Source organism: Rhinopithecus roxellana, chromosome 6 (genome assembly GCF_007565055.1).
Source record: "Rhinopithecus roxellana isolate Shanxi Qingling chromosome 6, ASM756505v1, whole genome shotgun sequence".
NCBI lineage: Eukaryota > Metazoa > Chordata > Mammalia > Primates > Cercopithecidae > Rhinopithecus > Rhinopithecus roxellana.
In genome coordinates this window covers 16,594,710-16,616,726 of record NC_044554.1, presented here as the reverse complement: position 1 = coordinate 16,616,726, position 22,017 = coordinate 16,594,710, and the positions used below count along the sequence as shown (strand labels likewise).

The following is a 22,017-nucleotide window of genomic DNA, read 5'->3' as shown; positions in this document are numbered from 1 at the left end:
AGCTGTGGGGTCGAGCCCATCAATCAGTGTTTTAACAAGCCCTCTATACAGGTGCCTTTTAGAATTGACATTCCATAGGGTGATAGCAAGGTTGGGATGGGCTGGCCAGCCTATGGGCTGTATGGGGAGTGGCTGATCACAAAGAGCACAAAGCTTATCCCACCAACTCATTAGAGGGTGCTTCTCTTTCCGAGCCAGTTCAGGACTTGTATTTTGGAGGAGAAACTCCTCCTCTGGGATTCAGAGCTCATTCCAGATAAAATGCTCAAATAGGAGATATTCTAACTTGTGGTTCATATTTTGTGCCAGTCATGAAAACAAAGCTTCTCTCTGTTGCTCTTGTAGCCCTCAATTTTGGAGCTTGAGCTTTTCTCCAAGATGGAAAAACAAGGGACAGGAGGCCTAAAAAGGATTTGATCCCTATCATTACCATCTCTCATCTCACCTACCCTTCCCACTACTTTCCCCTCTTTGCCTCTTGACCTCCCTGTGCCCAGAATGCTCACTCATGAACTTGGGAGAGGTGAACAAGGGAGGGTGAGAAATGTGCTAGAGATGGTTGAGAGACAAGATGCTCCAGGGCAGTCCCCAACATCCCCCGTTAACCTGCGTGCTTCCCATTCCAAGGGATGAGCTGCACCTTAGCTACCCTTAACTACACCCCAATCACTCCCTCTCCTCAGATAAAAAGCAATTCCAGGAAACAGAAGTTGGCTTTCTCTTAAACAGGATGTGACTATGATGTATGTTTCAATTTCAGCTGGTGGTGACCTGGCTTCTAATAGGAACCCACATCCCCCAGTCCTTGGCGGAGAATGCCTGACAGTGTGGCCAGCTTCCTGAGGTTTATGACCTTGTGACCCACAGAGCATTTCAGTCCTCTTCACTCAGCCTAGCAGGCAGATTTGGGGACTAATCATACTTGGAGTCACTATTTCCTGCAAGAAACCTTCCCTTAGGAAGCTTTGTAACATTTCTTTGCAATATCAAAGAGAGACTGGGAGAGAGCAGGCTTTAATTTTCACCCGTGACTTAAAATTAATACGTAAATATAGGAAGGAGAAAGAGGAAACTGCGTGGATGGAATGACCTGAGACATCTGGGTCTTTATTCATTCCAATATTATTTTATGAGATTACTATTCAGCTACATACATGAAAGAGATTCTGAATGGCAGACAGAGGGTGGAAGGCTTGGCTTATCTAGATTGCATATAATCAGTATGTAAGGAGTTCGGATTTTTCTAACAGTAAAAGCAATCTTGACTAAGACATTTGAAGCAAAAGTTAACACGAGCTGAATCTTAGATCGAATAGAAGAGTTTACCCCCAGAGAACTATCAAGCATTTTTTCCAGTGATCTGTGGGGAAACTTACAATTTGATTTTTGAGGGTGAGCTGGGGAGTAGAAGAGAGTTTCTGAAAACTCTCCATACTATTTCTTTTGTTTTTCCTTTTCTCTTTTTTTTTTTTTTTTTTTTTTTTTTGAGACGGAGTCTTGTTTTGTCACCGGGCTGGAGTGCAGTGGTACAATCTTGGCTCACTGCAACCTCTAGCTCCTGGGTTCAAGCAATTCTCCTACCTCAGCCTCCCAAGTAGCTGGGACTACAGGCGCCCGCCAACACACCCAGCTAATTTTTATGTTTTTAGTAGAGATATGGTTTCACCTTGTTGGCCAGGATGGTCTCGATCTCTTGACCTCCTGTCTCAGCCTTCCAAAGTGCTGGGATTATAGGCGTGAGCCACTGCGCCCGGCCTATTTCTTAATCCTTAATTCTATTTTCCTGGTTTACTTTGTAGAATTTGCTACACAGGATATCTTTCACTGTTAACATTTTCATGTTTCCTTGGTTACTAGGTTGCAGTTTTCTCCTAAGCCCGTTTCTGTCTCTGCATATGAACTTGGTGACAGGGATTGGGAAGTGAATTTGATGATCTTATTGCTACTATAGTTAAGAATCAGCACTGTTGATAAGCAAAAGGGGCCTTGGGGATCATAGTTCAACTTCTTTTATTTTACAAACTAGAAAACCAAGTTCAGAGAAGTTAAGCAACTTGCCTAAAGTCTCGGAGCCTGTTCATGCCAGGGCCGCTTCAAGAATCCAGGCCTCTTAACTCTGAGTCAAGTACTAAATACATGACTCTATTGCTGGCCTTTTTTCTTTTCTTTTCTTTTCTTTTTTTAATGCCTGAAATTCTTTACCCTCTTGAGACTCAGCCGAGCATTTGGCCAACCTGGTGTAAATATCAGGCTTTTCTTAAGTGACAAAGTTTTGATACTATCAAAGAACACCCGGACGGGAAACTGTACTATCTGCTCCCGGGGGTGGACACAGATTAGATGGACATTTGGAAAGCTGGAGGCCCTGAGGAGAAAGGTGACACATTACGGGGTTCAAGTTGCGATTAATACTAAGCATTCTGATGGCATGCTGCTTCCACGCAGGGGACAGAGGTATCGCTTTCCCATGGGCTCTAATTTGTCTTCATAGTCTTTCTTCCAGCAGACCCAGAGATGGATCTTGACTAAAAAGATAAACATGCTGATTGTCTTTTTAAAGAAAAATTCTGTGGTGGAGGAGGTAGTCTCTTTTAAAATCTGGTAAAGATATAGATTTTTGAGAATGAAGACAGTTTAAATTAAACATAGTTCAAAAAATTAAACATAAGAGGGAAACGAATGGAATCCTTCATAAAATGTTTAAAAGATTACCTGCGAATCTCAATACTTCTACAGATTATTTTCAGAAAACAATGGGTTTTAAGAGGGCTGAGCTGTGGCCGTTTGGGTGATGAATGCTTGGATCCCCTTTCGAACAGGCTGGGCTAGTTTCAATTTCTCTAAAGTTGTCTGTATTATTAGCATTCATGTAAAGAAAGGTTCAGAGGTTTACTTTTTTTTTTTTTTTGCGCAGTAAAATCTTTTTCAAAACAATTTTCTATGATATGGTAATTCTTTTATACCCCATGTTAAGTCAGGTTTCTTTTGTATATTGTGATTCATGCTAAGATAAATAAAAAATAAACCACGATTGAAATTTTAAAGAAGAAGCTGCTTAACGAAGATCTTTAAGTAGCTAATGAGTCAGTGTGTATTCACAGAACTTTGATCAATGCTAGCAGGGACTATTTTGTGCTGAGAACAAAGACACCAAAGAGATAGCCACTGGGAGGAGACCGGAGGGAGGGAAGAGGCTCCCGTGGAGCACTGGAATCAGGAAAAATTTCCCAGCCCTCATTATCAAAGCCGGCTGGAGGGAACAGCAGTGAAAAAAAACGACATGCAGAGCCACAAACAGGTGAAAAATGCAGAAAGATGTAACGTTCTTAGCAAGGAGACACATCCTTCGTTTATGATCACCTACAACATATTTTCAAAGTAAAATCCTATCAAAGAAAATAAGCTCTTATGATTCAACAGCCATAGGACAGCTGGCATTTCCCTCCTCCCCCAACAACTGACACTCTCCAGAGGGACACCAGAATCCCCTGAATTAGAGCATTACATCTTACAACAAAATATTTAATTTTAATCAAATTTATTTTCCTAGGGGGCATTTAAAAGAGCACACTAATCCACCACTTTCGAAATGGTAATTTATTTACTTAGTTCTTGCTTATTCAGGACTCTCGATTGGCTGACTTGGTTCCTCCAGGAATTAGCCTCTTCAGAGGTGGTGACAGTAGGTCTTCTGTGGAGGGAATTGCTGGGACAGGGTTCAGCTTCATTAAAGGGAGCTTTCAGGGAAAGCGGGAGCTGGGGTCTGGCTGCCAAGATTTTAATGAATTGCTTCAGATATTCTTTTTGGTGGCTTCCACTGTGTTTAGAAATTTGAGGAAAAAAAAATCTATGTACAGAACACATGGCAGTTGGACATTAAAAATCTGCCACACACACAAATATCTGTCATACATTTCTTTTAAAATGGCTAAGTGCTACTCATGAAATTCACAAAGGATTTCAGGAGGTCAATGTGTATATTTCAATGAAAATATTTCTGTAATAGATATTATTTATTCCTTGTCATCAATTTCCCTGTGCAATTAAGTCATATGATTATTTTGCAAAAAACGTTTGATTTTAGTAATTTTTTTCCTGAGACCAGTTAATGGCAGTTTCTTATTATAGAGGAAAGGATAGTCATTTAAAAGGTAAAAATAACATTTTTCATTAAGCTTTTCCTGTTATTTGACTATGGCTTATTTCAGCCAGTTTTGGAGAATTAAATTCATACAACACAAGGCCAATAAATGGGGTTAATTTCATTAGGGGTTTGCAGTACGGTGGGGGGAAATGCAATCTAATGTAAAGCCCTTGCATCTTTTAATTCAGTGTTTTAAATCAAACTTACCCATGTCACTAAAGTTTGCCTACAGCACGATAGGAGATGATAGTTCCTTATGTGGGGGAAAAAGAAAAAAACTTCATGAGACTTCAGAAATACCAGTCCTTCTGATAACATTTATGATTTTTAAAAATATTTTTTGGCCGGGCCCGGTAGCTCACGCCTGTAATCCCAGCACTTTGGGAGGTTGAGGCAGGGGAATTGCGAGGTCAGGAGATCGAGACCATCTTGGCTAACACGGTGAAACCCTGTCTCTACTAAAATTACAAAAAATTAACCAGACACGGTGGCACGTGCCTGTAGTCCCAGCTACTCAGGAGGCTGAGGCAGGAGAATTGCTTGAACCCGGGAGGCGGAGGGTGCAGCGAGCCAAGATTGTGCCACTGCACTCCAGCCTGGGCGACAGGGTGAGACTCCATCTCAAAAAAAAAAAAGTATATATATATTTATTTCAGGCCAGGCATGGTGGCTCTTGCCTGTAATTCCAACACTTTGTGAGGACCTGGTGGGAGGATCAGTTGAGCTCAGGAGTTCAAGACTAGCTTGCCAAGATAGTGAGACCCTGTCTCTACAAAAAAATTTAAAAATTATCTGAGTATGATGGTACACACCTGTAGTCCTAACTACTCTGAAGGCTGAGGTGGGAAAATTGCTTGAGCCCAGGAAGTAGAGGTTGCAGTTAGCTGTGATCATGTCACTGCACTCCAGCCTGGCTGACAGACAGAGACACTGTCTCAAAAAAAAAATTTTTGTTTTTCCATTTTGAAACAATCACAAACTTACAGAAAAGTTGGGAGTTCAATATAGGAAACATTTTTTTCTGAACTATTTTAGAGTAACTGCTGATCTGATGTCCCATTACTCCCAGATAATTTAGGATGTATTTTGTACAAACAGGAATATTCTCTGATCCTTTCATAGTTCATAAGCATGATGATTGGGTGTTCACGTGCTCACATGTGACATGTGCCACCCTCGAATCTTGGTACAATGTTGGGACATTACCCATCTGACATGAAAAAACTATTTACAAAAAAAAAAGAACATTCTCCTATATAACCACAGTACAAACATCAAAATCAGGGAATTAACCTTGATTCAGTACTACCACCTAATCCTCAGACCTCTTCCTTTGTAGGAAAAGATTCCAGGACAGGATTATGTAGAACATTTGGCTGCCATGTCTCTTTAGTCTCCTTTCTGGAACAGTTCCTCAGTCTTTCAGTGGCTTTCATGACCTCGACACTTTAAAAGATTACAGTTCAGTTATTTTGTAGAATGCCCTTCAGTTGGTTTTGTCTGCTGTTTCCTCATGATTAGATTAAGGTTATTCATTTCTGGAAGTGGTTGTATCCTACAATTTCCATTTGTCCTATCACTGATGATGTTCACTTAATTAAAGTGATAAATAGCAGGCTTAATAAGTATTTTGTGGGATAGTATTTGGAAACTAGATATCCTCTTCCTCAAACTTTCAATGTGTATATATATGTATTTTTAATACATATATTACATGTATTTTAATATATATTTTAATATATACATATCTGTATATATAGATATATGCATATACATATATATGTATCTATATTCCTATGGACTTATGGTTTCCTGTTTTAATAGGTTATACTTCTTTATTGTCATTGTGTATTTTGATGTTCAAATTGTCCCAGATCTGGCCCGTTGGAAGCTCCTTCATGTAACTGCCCAATGGGTTCATTTTGCCCTTCCCAGATAGAGCTGATTTATCAAGACATAGGAATTGCAATAAAGAGTTTAACCCAGGCAGAGCTGGCTGAACAGGAAACCAAAGTTTTATTATTACTCAAATCAGTCTCCCTGAAAATTGGGTTTTTAGGGATAATTTGGCGGGTCTGGGGACAGGGAGTGGGGAGTGCTGATTGGTCAGGTGGGATGAAATCATAGGGAGTCCTCTTGTGCAGAGTCAGTTCCTGGTTGGGGGCCATAAGACCAGATGAGCCAGTTTATTGATCTGGGTGGGACCAGCTGATCCATGGAGTACAAGGTCTGAAAAAGACTTCAAACACCAATATTGGGTTTTATAATATTGATGTTATCTATAAGAAAAATTGGGGAGGTTAGCGATCTTGGGGTTTCTGGCTGCATGACTCTTAAACCATAATTTCTGATCTTGTATCTAACTTGTGAGTCCTACCAAAGCAGTGTGGTCCCCAGGCAAGAAGGGGGTATGTTTTGGGAAAAGGCTGTTATCATCTTTGTTTCAAAGTTAAAATTCCTCCCAAAGTTAGTTTGGCCTACATCCAGGAATCAACAACGACAGCTTGCAGGTTGGAAGCAAGATGGAGTCAGTTAGGTCAGATCTCTTTCATTGTCATAATTTTCTCACTGTTATAATTTTTGCAACAGGGGTTTCATTCACTCTGGCTCCTGTGTCCTTCTGACATGTCCTCATGGTTCTTTCAGCATGTTCTTGTTTTCTGGCACTAGAAGGTGTTCCAGGTTCATCTTTCTTTGTGCCAGGGGGGTGTGTTGATTGATATAGGGGCATTGTTGCTCCCCGATGTTCAGAGGACAGAACTAGAGAATATATGCATGTATGTGCATATATGCATATGCATATTCATTATGATATCTACCCCTCTATCTCCCTATCATCATCTATGTATTAAAAACTATGTTGGCTGGGCATGGTGGCTCACACTTGTAATCCCAGCACTTTGGGAGGCCGAGGTGGGCGGATCATGAGGTCAAGAGATCGAGACCATCCTGGCCAACATGGTGAAACCCTGTCTCTAGTAAAAATACAAAAATTAGCCAGGTGTGGTGGCGCATGCCTGTAGTCCCCACTACTCAGGAAGCTGAGGCAGGAGAATCGCTTGAACCCGGGAGGTAGAGGTTGTAGTGCACCGAGATCACGCCACTGTACTACAGCCTGGAGACAGAGCGAGACTCCGTCTCAAAAATAAATAAATAAATAAAAAATAAATAAAAACTATGTTTACCCAATACTTATAATTCCAATCCAACACTACAGCTTTTTTTTTTTCTTTTTTGTGACTCTTTTGCCTGCCAGTGAGAAACATGGGTCACATTATTCTTAATACATTCTCTTAAATCATTCAACCTCATCTTAGCTGCCACTCCCCTCCTTGGCAGATGCCCTAAGCCATGTGAAATTTGATACCCCAGGCTGAAAAACCACTCCTTGCCCACTGATCCACCCACACGGCCCACATGGACACCCTTCTCACTCTACTTAGACTCTGACATCTCATGCTGGGTGACCATTCCCTAGTCCCCACACCATCCCCCAAGGATAACCTCTTCTCCCTGCTTGAGTTCTGACATCCAAATTTTGGTCAACACCTTGCTCCAAACCCCTATGCAGAGGCTTGCTTTTCTTTGTCTACTCTGGTAGTTTTAGGATGGAATTGTTTAGAAGGGGAAGGGGAAGGAATAAAGGGTGAAAAGTAGGAAGGAAAAGGAGGAAAGGGGAAGAACATTTATGTGGAAATCACAAGATTAAGTTTCTGTTTGAAAATGATACAGTTTCAATAAGAGAAGAATCAAGCCACTTAAAATGGAGTGTTTTCTGACTGATAACAGAATATAATATCCTTTCCTTCTTGGTCATTACAAATGATACTAAAATCCATGTATTCATTTATTCTATGAAATGAGTTATAGATGGTAACATAACTTTCATATGATTATATATTTCTCAGCTGATCTCTTCATATTTTGTACATTCCATTGTTCTATTTGAGATATAGTAATTCCATACAGTTAATATTTGTTCATCAACAAAACTTTAAAAGGAACTTGGTGAAGCATTCTTGCTCTCAGAAGTGTTTAGTACTCTATTGTCACCTAAATTCTTCCCTGTTCCTTTGATTAAATCAGATATAGTTCCTTTAGAATACTTGAACTGTCGTCTAGCCCATCTTGTTAAATGGCAGTTCTTTATTTACTGCCAAGTCATAGGGCTATCATTCCATAGAACATTTCCTTAAAAAAATCTGTGTCAGTCTTCTTTTCTTTTTTTTTTTTTGAGGCAGAGTCTCGCTCTGTCGCCCGGACTGGAGTGCAGTGGCCAGATCTCAGCTCACTGCAAGCTCCGCCTCCCGGGTTTACGCCATTCTCCTGCCTTAGCCTCCCGAGTAGCTGGGACTACAGGCGCCCGCCACCTTGCCCGGCTAGTTCTTTTCAACAAATTTCAGGATGAGTACTTTCACTCTAACATCATAAATAATAGCCAAGCAGATTTAAAGAGTTATTCTATTAATCATTGCTAAACTCAGTGTCAGCTTTCTAAGAAAACAAAAACAATATACGAGTTTGTGACCAGCCTGACCAACATGGCAAAACCCTGTCTCTACTAAAAATACAAAAATTAATTGGGCATGGTGGTGTGTGCTCATAACCCCAGCTACTCAGGTGGCTGAGGCAGGAGAATCGCTTGAACCCGGGAGGCGGGAGGTTGCAGTGAGCCGAGGTCGTGTCAGTGCACTCCAGCCTGGGCAACTGAGTGAGACCCTGTCTCAAAACAAAACAAAACAAAACAAAAAACAAGCAATATATGATGGCCCTGAGCATGTAGCCATCTATGCAACTACACAGGACAAAAATGAGCAGAAGTTGTCAAGAAGATGATCCCTTAAAGGCTGAACAATAATTTTATAGTCAAAATCAGAGTGAAGATACATTTTAAAAAATTAAGCTAGTTTTTAAAATTGAAGAGCTAACATGTGCCTAAGGTTAAAACAAAACAAAAAAAACCTAACAAACAAATAAAAAAACAACCTTCACTGAGTTACATTCCCCACAGAAAACTATTGTTAACAGGAGTTGGGATAGTCCTTGGAATTCCATTTGTAACTGTTAAGAAATAGGACTATATCTTCTATTTTAAAACACATCTAAACAAAACTGTTAGATGAAGAAAATATGTAGGGTGTCAATGTGCTTCATTTTTAGGACAGAATTAAAAACTGCTATGAAATGACTGCAAAGACATCTGTATTATAACAGCACTTGGAATTGGCGATTCGGGAATTATTCATCTTGAACATCTTATGTAGTTTTAAAAATTCTCTAGAAAAACCACATCTGTTTTCATCTTCTCTTGTGTAAATCTTTAATACTGTTCTTGAAATTATACTAAGAAGAACACTGAAAAGTTAGCGAACGTATGTAAAGTAGATCACCTTGCTTTAGGATGCCCATTTATTTTATTAGGATCACTGTGTTGTGCTGTGCACAGAGTATGTTTTGGAGGACTCATATTCCTCTACCCCCTTGCCTACTGCATCTTGGTGAGGTCTCTACTCTGCAACAAATCAACACAGGTTTAAAACTCAGTAATCCAGTCACAAAGAGAAAGAAAGAAAACAACCCCCATTTAAAGCGCCAGCGCTTCCCAAACTTCAGGGTGCACAAGAATCATCACCTTGAAGATTCTGATTCACTGCACTGCTTCACCTCTTTTCCTGCCTTGTGCTTGCATATCTACTATAGTGTAAGCACCTTTATCTCCTCCCTTTAGCTTACGGATTCTCTGTGGCTTGCCACTAGAACTTGTGACCCATGGCATGGTTCAAACTTCTGGAATCAGTATTTACCTCCATTTTAGATTTCTCCCCAGATACAGACCTTTAGCTCTGGTGTATCTTCAAAGCTAGCCCTTCCATGCATATCCTCACCCGGCCCTCTCTATGGTGGACAGTAAGGCAGCAATACCGAGGTGGAAAGATCCTCACATTAAGTAGCAGAATGTTGCTATTCAAAATATCATCTGTGGACCAGCAGCTTTGGCATGACCTGGAAACTTGTTAAAATGTAGACTCTTTGGCACCACCTCACCCTGCTGAATCAGAATCTACCTTTTATCAAGATCCTTAGGTGATTTGAATGCTCATTAAAGTTTGAAAATCCCTGATTTAAGATGCTTTTGGCACAAGTAACAGAAAACTCAAACTGGCTTACATAATACATAGAATGACTTTCAGGTGATCTAATCCAGAGGCCCTTAGGTTATCAGGGCTTTGCAACAAACTCTTTTTGCTTGAGCTTTTTCCTGTAAGCCTACTCCCTCAACATAACTTCACTTTATGTTAATAAAACAATACAAAATATAGAATGTCTCTAATAAGTGTTCAAGCAAAAACCTATTATTATAGTGCTCTTTGGCCTGTGTCCTAAAGTTTGAAATGATCATTCCTTAAAATAGAAACCCTTGGTTGCAAGTAAAAATCTGACTCAATATCATTTAAATAATAGGAAATTCATCATCTCTAATATCAGAAAGGGCAGAGGATGGCTCCAAAAATAATATACCAAGGTTTCTCTTCTCTGTAGTTCTCTGGACTCTTTCTGACTCCAATGACTCCATTTTCAGTGTGCTAGATGACTGAAATTCCAGCAATCATATACAGACCCCAAAATATCTAAAGACTGAAAGGGACCATCTTTTCCCATGTCTCTTGTTTTAAGAATAGAGAAATCTGTCATAGCAGAGGTTTCCTTACAACTCAGTGGCCAGAATTGGGTATCATACTCTGACAGAGATCTCTAATTGCTTCTGAATATTTACTTTCCCCACCTTCTTTAGTAACACTGTCCTGAGTTTTATCTGGGCACATCATTGGCCAGGTATGTTTCTTTGCCTCCCTTGAAAGCCACATTTGGCCATGTGACTAAATTCTGGTGAGTGAAACATATATAGAAATGTTGTGTAGACCTTCTGGGAAGTATCCTTAAAAGAGAGGTAGCATCCTCTTTTTATTTCTCTTCTCCCATTGTGATTTCTGGAATGCAGACATGAAGGCTGAAGCTTCTGCAACCCTCTTGGATCATGAGGACAAGGGTACACTCAAGATCAGGTGGAGCAAAGAACTGGAAGGAGCCTGGGTCCCTCATAAATTCAGGAACCTGTCCTAAGAGCTTTATTCTGCCTACCTCCAGATAGGTGACAGAATAAAACTTGTGAGTTTAATTTACTGTTAATCTGAGTTCTTATTAACTTCTGGAGAATCTAATCCTAACTGATACACGTGCCTTCCTATAGCACCCTCATGACTTTGGTCACATCTTTCTTTTATTATCTTATTATTTCTCACCTTCTTTACATTGGCTTTTTCACTTAATTTGAAGAGAATTTTTTATATCATCATTGCTTAACTATAAAATCAGTCCTGCCTGGCAAAAATAGAAGTTAACTGCAAAAATAAAAACAATGGAAATGTATTGAATTTAAAAAATTGGCAAACAATATTCCTGTATGACAAAGGCAACAAGCTTATTTGATATGAAATAGTAGTTGCATTAGCTCCTCGGGGGCTCCAGTGGTCTTCCTTTTATTCACTGACAATATTAGCAGCTTCATTAGGCATTTATCTTAACATGTCTCTAGGGGGGAAAAATTCAAGACTTTTACATTTAGTTGGAGTAGTTTTCAAACTTAGCCTAAGAATCACCCGAGGCTCTGGGTAAAATGCACATTTCTGGGTCTTGACTAGGTATAGACTCGAGACCAGGAGTCTGCATTGTAAAACAGTGTCCCAGATGACGTCAATACAAGTAGTTTTCAGACCTTAACTTCGGGAAACATGTGAAAAAGCATTCTTTATTACTGTATTCACTCATTCTTCAGTAATTGTCGAGCACCTTCCAGAGTGCTCTGTTAGCCCCTGGTGGGAGGCAAAGGGCAGAGGGTTTGCATGGAGACTTAAGATTCAGTTTTCATGTCTCAAGGGAGTACTGTATCAAATGAGATGCACTAGCAACGTTACCCTAGGAAGTTAGGGTTGGAGAGGTCCCTGTGGGCTGCTGTTGGGAGGAGAAGGCTCTGTGGCCAGGCTGGAAGGACCTGGAGGTTTTTCTGTAAGGAAGGAGGCTGGAGTCAGGAGTTCCTTAAGCCAAGTGAGCCTGGACTTGAGCTTCTAAATGAAAAGGAGTGAAGTCTCTGGTAAAGAGAAGACACATTGTCTCGGGGCAGTGAGCTGTTACTCAAGGTCTTCTGCACAGAGATAGGAGGAAGCCCGGTTTGGAGGAGAGTAATAACCTGGCGTCGATGTTGAGGATGAATGGGATCTAGTAGTAACCCAACCAATAAGTGTACCAGTGGTGTGCACCTGAACGAAGAGAACGCTGAGGAGTGGTGAGGTTATGAAAACACTGAACTTATTTGTAGGGAGAAGGAAGGAGGTGAGAAGGCACCCAAGATGACAGGTGCCCCTGTAAGAATGAGAGCACTTTTTAAAGACATCTCCGCAGGGGGAATCCTAGGTAATTCAGCTTCCTCGAACCAATGCAGGGAGTTAAAAGACAAAGAGAACGCTGTTTGTATCAAGCGGATTAACCCTTTTTAGCGTTTCTCTTACAATGGGATCACCTTCGTCACCTGCTCCCAGTTGCTACTCATTACCTTAATAACACTAATAAAGCACCACCACCTCGAAGCTGGGGCGAATAGGCCTAAGAGACGGCCTACTTCTGTGGTGACCCTGAACTGCTCCAGGGGAGCCAGCTCTCTGAAGCCAAGTGGTTTCCACACTTTGCTGCACAGTTGAGTCACTCGGGGAATAAAGAAAATAGGCCTACCCTCCAGGTTTGGAAGCCACCGGGCTAGCGGCCTCGCCAGGGCCCTGAAGCGCCCACGTCCTTGCGCCCTCTATCCTCGGCCCCGAGGGTGCGCGCGGTGGCCTCCCGGCGGGCCTGGTCCTGGCGCCCGGTCCTCCCCGCCCCACCCCTACCCGCCTTGCCCGGTTCCGGGGCAGGTGCGGGCCGCCGGCGGCTGAGGGCCGCGGGCCAGGAGGAGGTGGTGCCGGGGCTTCTCAGGCCAGGGCGCCGCGGAACCGAAAGCAGCGGGGGGCGGGGGAGAGGAAGGAGAGGGCGGGCGCGGGGACGCTAGGGCTAGGCGGCCACGCAGGGCCGGGAATGCCCGCGGCGCGGGGCCCCAGAGCCGCCCGGTGGCCGTGTCCAGGCGATGGCTCTCCGCCTGGTCGCCGACTTCGACCTCGGGAAGGACGTGCTCCCGTGGCTGCGGGCGCAGCGGGCGGCGTCCGAGGCCAGCGGGGCCGGAAGCGGCGGCGCAGGTGCTGGAGGCGCGCGTCGGGGCGGGGTGGGGGCGGGGAGTGGACTATGAGGGGAGTCCCTCATAGTCCCCGGGCTCGGACCCGGCGGGGAGCAACTCGGGGCCCTGCCGCCCTGTGGAGGCTGGTGCGAGGGCGCCGCTCCCCTCCTCAGAGGACTCTTGGCTTTGCCACCCTCACCCAGCCACGGCGGAAGGTCTGGGGGCAGAGCCCGGGCCAGGTGGCGGCGGGGCCTTAGGCGCCTGGCTCGCTGCCGGCCCGCGGGAATTCTCCCTTGGCCGAGGGGCCGGGACGCTGGCGGGTCCCTCAGCATCACCTCACGGCGAGGGCAGAGGGTCGTGCTCAGCTCAGCGGTCGCATCTCACCTCCCGGGGGGTTCATCGGCCGCGCAGGGGCTTTGCCGAGACAGGGGTGCTCCTGGAAGCTTCACGTTTTGAGAAAGAATCCGTGAGCACCAAGGAAACCACGCTATACCTACGAGTGAAACAGTTTGTCCCCACATTTGCGAGACGTGTTTCTGCCTCTGTTGAACCGTGTCCGTGGCTCAGGGGACACGGGGCTCGGCGCTAGAGGCGCGAGAGGGCAGGGGCCGCCTCCGGGCTGCGGGCTGCGGAGCGAGAGCCCCCAGGCGCCCCCGAGCTCCGCACCTGTGCAGGCTGGGGCTGCGCGCGAGGTGCTCGGCTCCCGGTCCAGCCATCTCGGGGCTTTTTGATGATTCGGTAAGGGAGTGAAAGTGACTTTTGAGCCTTCCCAGCACTGATCTACTTTAAAGAAGGAGAACGTTGTGATTTCTCACAAAGTTTTTAAAGTCTTCTGTAAATGTTGGACCTTCAGAGCTTACATGCAGCTTCAAAGCAGCGATGCCTGTGGGTCTCACCTTGCGTGTAGGGCGTTGTCCACTTCGGTAAATTTGGAAGGGGGTTTTTCGGAAGTGGATATTAAATGACCCACATATACAACTCCTTTCCCTAAATGCTGGTGAAATTTTTCTTGATGTAAGTTATATATCAAGTTGCAATCTTGTATCTTCACAGTCTCCTGTGACCATAGCGGAGTTATTTGTAGGTTTCCTTGGCTTGGAATGTTATTAGTTCCAAATAAGGAGTTATATGTTTGAGTAGCGTATGCATTGAGTTTGCATTAGTGTCATGATTAGTAAGGCTTTACTTTTTTTCGAGGTGGGGAGGGTGATCAAGGAAGAATTTTATGCAAAAATTAGCTGGGCGTGGTGGCACGCGCCTGTAATCCCAGCTACTCGGGAGGGCTGAGGCAGAAGAATCGCTTGAACCTGAGAGGCAGAGGTTACAGTGAGCTGAGATCGCGCCACTGCACTCCAGCCTGGGCAACAGAGTAAGTCTCCATCTCATAAATAAATAAATAAATAAATAAAATAAAGTAACCCAAATGTCTGAAAAGTTTTTGAAGGCTTAACTTTTTGAAATACAACAGGCAGCTCTGTCTTTTACCACGAAGTACTCCTTTTTCTGGACTCCCACTTTATTTTGCTAAATGGCAGGTGTCTGCAAATGAGAAGTTAGATGAAGTGTGAAATGCCACAGTCTTATGTTTCAGTAATGTGTGTTGTGCTTGAAAAGCTGTGTGTGACCCACTTGGACCTGGCTTCCTTGTATCTTTCGCTCATCTCTGAAGAAATATAAACTTGTGTATTGACCTTCCACTAAACAGATAGCTCTAGGTCCTCAGAAGGTACTTTCTGAAAATACTAGCTTTTCTGATACTGGTAGTATTTTGCTCTTTCAGAGCAAATATCTTGGCAAGATATTAGCCCTGTTATACTAAGATAATTATCACCTCTGATAATCACCAGTGGGTGGTAGCTCAAAAATACCCCCACACAAATTCATTCCTGTTCTGTAATTTATAGCAGTGGCAGGGAAATCTGGGATTCTGTCTCATTTCTAGCACAGCAGTTACTACACACATTTGTGCAAGTCATTATCCTTTCAAAGTTCCAGCTTTTCAAATGTAAATTATGAATAATTATACCATTGTAATGCCTCCTCTATGCATACTTGCTTTCTAAATTTGAAGCCTTAATATTTTTACATCAACAAATACAATTGAAGTTTTCTTAGCGGTGCTAAGTAATTCTCATGAAATATGTATGACATATTCCTGACAAAACAGAGAGCTGGGCTAAGTCAGCCATGGAAATTCTGTGCCTATAAGATAGCATTTTGGTCAAAAAGGGGTCAAGGAGGAAAGAGACCAGATTTGGTTACTGCATTTGCTCCTGGTTCTGAGTTGAACTTTTGAGAAAACGGTTTCTCCTGAAATAAAAGAAGATATTTGTTAAAAATCAAAACAACTGCATAAAAGAATATTTTAACATGTAGCTGTAAATAATAAAAAACCAAAGCAAAACCATGTACCCACAACCCAGCTTAAAAATAGAGCAATGTCAAGACTCTTGAAGGCTCTTATGTGCTCCTTTCTGATTCTTTCTCTCATCCTCACCTCCTAGGTTAGCAACCATTGAAATTCTTATATTTTAACATTACTTTGACTTTATTTGTAGTTTAGCCCATATGTATATCTCCCTCGGCAAAATATTTCATTTTGCTTGCCTGTGAACTTTAAAGCATACTGTATGTATTCCTTTTGCTTATTTTCCTTCTCAATATTGTGAGATGTACTCATATTGACTGGCTAGCTGCAAGTTATTAATTTGTATTAATTAATGCTGTATAGTGTTCCATCGTGTGAATTCAACATGATGGTGGACATGGAGATGCACCCCTTAGATTTTCCTTTCAAAGAAGAGTTTGTCCCAGATGCTGTGAGTATAGTCAGCGAGCAGTCTTCAACTGTCAGCCCCTTCAGGGATTGCCTGGCAAGAGGGCTGCCCTACCCAACTTCACTTCCTTTTGGGTGTGGACCACATGAGATTGAGCGGGCTTTAAAGGCCTGGCCATTTTGATTGAACATGGGACAACTCCATTTCAGTTCTGAAGCTTCCTCTGTGGGGGGCCCAAGGTCACCTGAGGATATTGGGCCTGCATTGCTGCTGGACTTCTCACCCTACCAGGACTTGCTTCCTTCTCCTTCCTCTTACGGGTGTTAATCCCACTTTCCTGAGCACTCCCTGATGAATACACTGGGTAGTAAACTCTGTCTCAGAGTGCTTCCTAGGGAACCCAACTTACTTTTCCAGTGGGTGGCTTTTGGGGGGTTTCTGGGGTTTGCTATATGGTCAGTACTCTTACCACCTGGTGCACACAGGCCTAGGTTTCTCTAGAATGCATGTCTAAAAGCGGAGTTGCTGAGTTATAGGCTGTGCACATCTTCATCTTTCCTGGGCAGTGCCAAATTGTTTTCCAAAGTGTTGTCCTTATTAACACTCCGATTTGTGGTGTGGAAATGTTTCTGATACTCACTATCTTCACAAGCCCTTGACAGTTCAGGATTTAAATTTTTTTTTTTTGTCAAACTGGTAGGACTAATTATTTCATTGTGCTCCGTGGTTGAGCATCTCTATGTATTTGACGGCTATTTGAATTTCCCCGCCTGTGAAATGTCTATTCATCCTTTTGTCCACTTTCCTTTTTTTTTTTTTTTTTTTTTTTGAGACGGAGTCTTGCTCTGTCGCCCGGGCTGGAGTGCAGTGGCCGGATCTCAGCTCACTGCAAGCTCCGCCTCCCGGGTTCCCGCCATTCTCCTGCCTCAGCCTCCCGAGTAGCTGGGACTACAGGCGCCCGCCACCTCGCCTGGCTAGTTTTTTGTATTTTTTAGTAGAGACGGGGTTTCACTGTGTTAGCCAGGATGGTCTCGATCTCCTGACCTCGTGATCCGCCCGTCTCGGCCTCCCACAGTGCTGGGATTACAGGCTTGAGCCACCGCGCCCGGCCGTACTTTCCTATTTTTTTTAATTGATTGTTTTAGGAGTTACATTTTTGGGATTCTAGTTCTTTGTTTATCACATATGTTGCAGATACTTTTCTCTCAATCTATCACTTTTGTTTCAGTTTGTGATGGTGCCTTTGATAAACAGGGGTTCTTAATTTTAATGTAGTCTAAATTAGGAATTTTTCTTTATAGTTTGTACCTTTTAGGATCTCTTTTTTTTTTTTTTTTTTTTTTTTTTTTTTGAGACGGAGTCTTGCTATGTCGCCCGGGCTGGAGTGCAGTGGCCGGATCTCAGCTCACTGCAAGCTCCGCCTCCCGGGTTCACACCATTCTCCTGCCTCAGCCTCCCGAGTAGCTGGGACTACAGGCGCCCGCCACCTCGCCCAGCTAGTTTTTTGTATTTTTAGTAGAGACGGGGTTTCACCGTGTTAGCCAGGATGGTCTCGATCTCCTGACCTCGTGATCCGCCCGTCTCGGCCTCCCAAAGTGCTGGGATTACAGGCTTGAGTCACCGCGCCCGGCCATAGGATCTCTTAAATCCTCCCTGTTTTGAAGTCGTGAAGACATTTTTAATATTAACTTTTAGAAGCTTTATGACTTTTTTACATCTTGATTTTAATCCACCTAGAATTTATTTTTATGTGGTATGTAGGAGTCCAATTAAAAAAAATTAATAGCTAATTGTTTCAATATTATCAACCAAATAGTCCTTTTAGTTCTCACAACAAAGCCCCTTCTGTCACATCAAGCTGCCTTATGTAGGTCTCCTTTTCTGAGTTCATTTTGTTCCATTATCTCAACTTGACAACTTTTTCTTTTTCTTTTTCTTTTTTTTTTTGAGAGTCTGGCTCTGTCGCCAGGCTGGAGTGCAGTGGCACGATCTCAGCTCACTGCAACCTCCGCCTCCCAGGTTCAAGCGATTCTCCTGCCTCAACCTCCCAAGTAGCTGGGATTACAGGCATGCGCTGCCACTCCCAGTGAATTTTTGTATTTTTGGTAGAGATGGAGTTTCACCATATTGGTCAGGCTGATCTTAAACTCCTGACCTCAAGTGATCTGCCCACCTCGGCCTCCCAAAGTGCTGGGATTACAGGTGTGAGCCACCATGCCCGGCCATGACAACATCTTAATAACTATGCTTTATGATAAGTATTGATAACTGGTAGGGTAAGTCCCCTCACCTTAGTATTCTTCATGAGTGTCTTAGCTGTTGTATGCCCTTTGCTTTTTCATATATATATTTTTGAATCTGCCTGTCAGATTTCACAAAAGAGTTGATTTGAATTTCCTTTAGTCACATTGCCTCTATAGATCAGCTTGGGGAGAATTGGCATCTTTACGATATTGGATCTTCCTAACTACGAATAAAGTATAGCTCGTTATTTAGATCTTTTTAAATGACTCTTAATAAGTCTTAGAATTTTCTCCATGAAGGTTCTGCACATGTTTTGCTAGATTTCATCCTAGGTTATTTTTTGTTGCTCTCATAACTAGCACACTTAAAAACATGACATGTTGTAACTATTGCTGGTATACAGCACTGTAACAGATCTTACATGTTGATTTTTGTATCCAGTGCTCAATCCCTTGTTGGGATTGATCACATCTTCAAGAAAATAAGATCCACAATATGTAAGTTTTCTAACATTTAAATGTCAATATTGAAGACTGGAAAGGATGTAGATTTTCTTGCCTGCTTTTATTATTCTTGGATTTATGAAACACCAGATTGACTTGTCTTTCAAATATTGTAATCTTTGCCAGGGAAGTGGTATATTTTACCAAGTGACTGATTCAAGAATAGTACTTTTTTTATGTTGCCTCCTATGTATTCCTAGATTGATTTGGGGGCCAGAAGGTTACCTTAGTCACATTGTTTTCACCTTTTTTTTTTTTTTTTTTACTGTTTTCTTGCCACTATCTGTCCTTTTTACTTTTATTTCTGCTAATTCTTTCCTGGTCTCCTTTTCTAATTCTCATTTCTCTCTTAACTTCATTTTGCTCAGAATATGAAATATAAATCACATAATGTTTACTGCATAGGTTTAGGAATTGTAATAACTGGTCATTTTGAGCCTGAGGATTTATATGAATTATTTACAGAATAATAATGTTATAGGCATAATCATATTTTATCACCTCTTGATGTATGTATTAGGAACTAGTTCAAAATTTTGTATGAGGCTCATGACATTGTTCTCCTTAAGTATGGTCATTGGAAAGACAAATACTTTGATTTTTGTCTCATAGCAGTTTGGGATAAAATGTACACATTTGACAAACCCTCTTCATGTAAAGTGAAATCACTTTTGTTTGACAAAGAATAGATTGAAACTAATGAGAATATCTGGCCAACCAGCTTGTTTTACAAGAGCTATGCCTTGCCAATACCTTCAATATCTAGGTACTCTCCTTTCTTTTATAGATTTACCTATGCAAGTATCTATCAAAATGCTACATTGTTTTCTTCATGAGCACTGAGTACACTAAACTGTGAAATTAAACCACATTTCCTCATTTGAAATTGCAAAACTTCTTCCTCTGGACTTCCCAGTGATGAACTACTGGGAGAAGAGTCAGAATGAATAAGCAAAGAGGTTACTGAATACTTCTTTTAAAAGGGTGTGTTAAGACATGGGCAGCTAGTCCAGGGAGGAAGAGCTGATGGCTTAATAGTATGTGGTGAGACATTGGTCTCTGGATTTGCAACATTACCAAATTTGTCTATTTCAAATGTCCTTGAAATGTGAACCATGTACTTAACTGCAGGGTTATTCAGCCTTGCAGTTATTACCTAATGTTCCCATGACAACATTATTTTTATTTCTTTCAACTCTGTCTGTCATGGTTATAAGATGGTCCAAGTTATGCCCTCTAACGAATACTGCTTAATATTTGTATTTAATACTGCTTAATATATGTAGTTCAGTGGTTCTTAAGCCTGGCTGCCCATTAGAATCACCCAGGGAACCTAAAACACATACATATACATCAGAGAGTGGGCTCCACACCAGCTCAATAAAATCAGATTATCCTGGGTATGGCTTGGGGCATCAGTATTCTTTTAAAAGCTCCCCTAATGATTTTAAGACAGCCAGAGTTGAGAACCACTAGTTTAATGGGATAAGCATGTGTCATTTATTGTAATCTGCGTTTGTTGGAGAATTTTTTCCTCTTAATGTTATAGTAATCTGAAAGTAGATATGCCTTTGCAAGTAAATTGGATTTAGCAAGATTTCTTGTAAAGAAGTTTCTTATCTTAGCCGAAACCTTTTAAGTGTACTTTTGAGACGGTCTCTTCTAGCATACTTATAATCTTGAAAGAGAAAAAATACTTCTCAAAATATTGACACATTGCATTCCAGAAGTTTGGAGTCATGTACAGGATGAAAAAGAACTCACTGAAATTCTCTTTAGATGTCTACAATATCTACCTTTCAAAGGATTTTTGAGTAATTACTCATTTTCTCATTGTAAGCTTGATACAGAACACTCAGCTCATTGTTCTGTTTACCTTTTTCTAGGTTTGAGTTCAGTCTATGCCACCTTTTCATTGTATATGGGTCAAGTATCATTATCGCGTTGAAAAGTGTAGTAGGCCTGGAATACCTTGTACAATGCAGATGAGATAGAAATGAGAACTCTCTAAATTGTGAAGGGCTACTTAGCCATAAGCATTATTATCATTATTATTATTATTATCATTATTATTATTATTAAGAGATGGGGTTTTGCTATTTTGCCCAGGTTGGTCTTGAACTCCTGAGCTCAAGCCATCCTCCCACCTTGGCCTCCCAAAGTGCTGAGATTACAAGCATGAGTCATCATGCTCGGCCCATAAACTATTTAAATCCTAGTCCCCTAAGAGACTAAATTATTATCCTATTATCCTTCAGTGTGAAGTGAGTCTGACATCTCAGTATACATGTCAATATACTGACAAACGTTTATACCCATGTGTAGAAAACACTTTGCCCTATCCTTTTGCCCTGCCCCTTGGAGATGCATGAAGCTACTGCTTGTGAGGGGAAGGGAAGAGAGATCTCAGGATGATGTCTAAGTTCTCAGTGAAACCTGTTCTTCCTCTCTCTAAATGTTTCCCACGTCCAGCTCCAGTGCCGGTGTCCAGCTCACCAATTATCCTTATTTTTTATCTTGTCTTTTCCTTTTAGGAATATAGATAGAAATTTGCTGAGTTACACATATTTTGCATATGTTTTGTCTTAATATTAGAATTTGTCATAATCAATGTAATTAATGTAAAAACTATTCCTGTATGGGAAAAATGAGTCAAATTTAAGCAATTTTATTTATTTATGTATTTATGTATTTATTTATTGAGACAGTCTTGCTCTGAAGTGCAATGGCTCGATCCCAGCTCATTGCAACCGCCACCTTCTGGGTTCAGGTGATTCTCCTGTCTCAGCTTCCTGAGTAGCTGGGATTACAGGTGTGCACCACCATGCCCAGCTAATTTTTTGTATTTTTTAGTAGAGATTGGATTTCACCACGTTGACTAGGCTGGTCTTGAATTCCTGGCCTCAAGTGATCAGTCTGCCTCAGCCTTCCAAAGTGCTGGGATTACAGGCATGAGCCACTGTGCCTGGCCATAATTTTGGATAACTTTTGAGGAAATTGGAAAAATACACACTTCTGCCCAATTAGTGATAATTACAATGCTGACTCTACCAATGTTTAAATCCTTTAACTGTAGAATTAGGAGAAATATCC

At 41.9% G+C, this 22,017-nt stretch overlaps 1 protein-coding gene, 1 long non-coding RNA gene and 1 other non-coding gene across 6 annotated transcripts in view; 2 read left to right on the top strand and 1 right to left on the bottom strand.

The window, feature by feature from the left end:
- Positions 1-3,617: 3,617 nt before the first annotated feature.
- Positions 3,618-13,150, bottom strand: LOC104680358. The gene is made up of 3 exons (XR_004057997.1): positions 12,929-13,150; positions 4,352-4,397; positions 3,618-3,817 (listed from the first exon to the last, which is right to left on the bottom strand). It is a non-coding gene; the product is annotated as an uncharacterized LOC104680358 (long non-coding RNA).
- Positions 5,255-5,360, top strand: LOC115898497. Its single transcript, XR_004058222.1, has one exon. It is a non-coding gene; the product is annotated as a small nucleolar RNA U13 (small nucleolar RNA).
- A 72-nt stretch (positions 13,151-13,222) lies between the features above and the next one.
- The window catches only part of GSAP (gamma-secretase activating protein), a 105,132-nt gene continuing 96,337 nt past the window's right edge, over positions 13,223-22,017 (top strand). For 2 of the 4 annotated variants that reach the window (XM_030932585.1, XM_030932582.1), the window contains exon 1: positions 13,223-13,422. In XM_030932585.1, the coding sequence (XP_030788445.1) occupies positions 13,314-13,422 (109 nt within the window). In that variant the 5' untranslated portion in view covers positions 13,223-13,313. The remainder of the gene's footprint in view (positions 13,423-22,017) is intronic. The other 2 variants (XM_030932584.1, XM_030932586.1) reach the window with 2 other exon arrangements.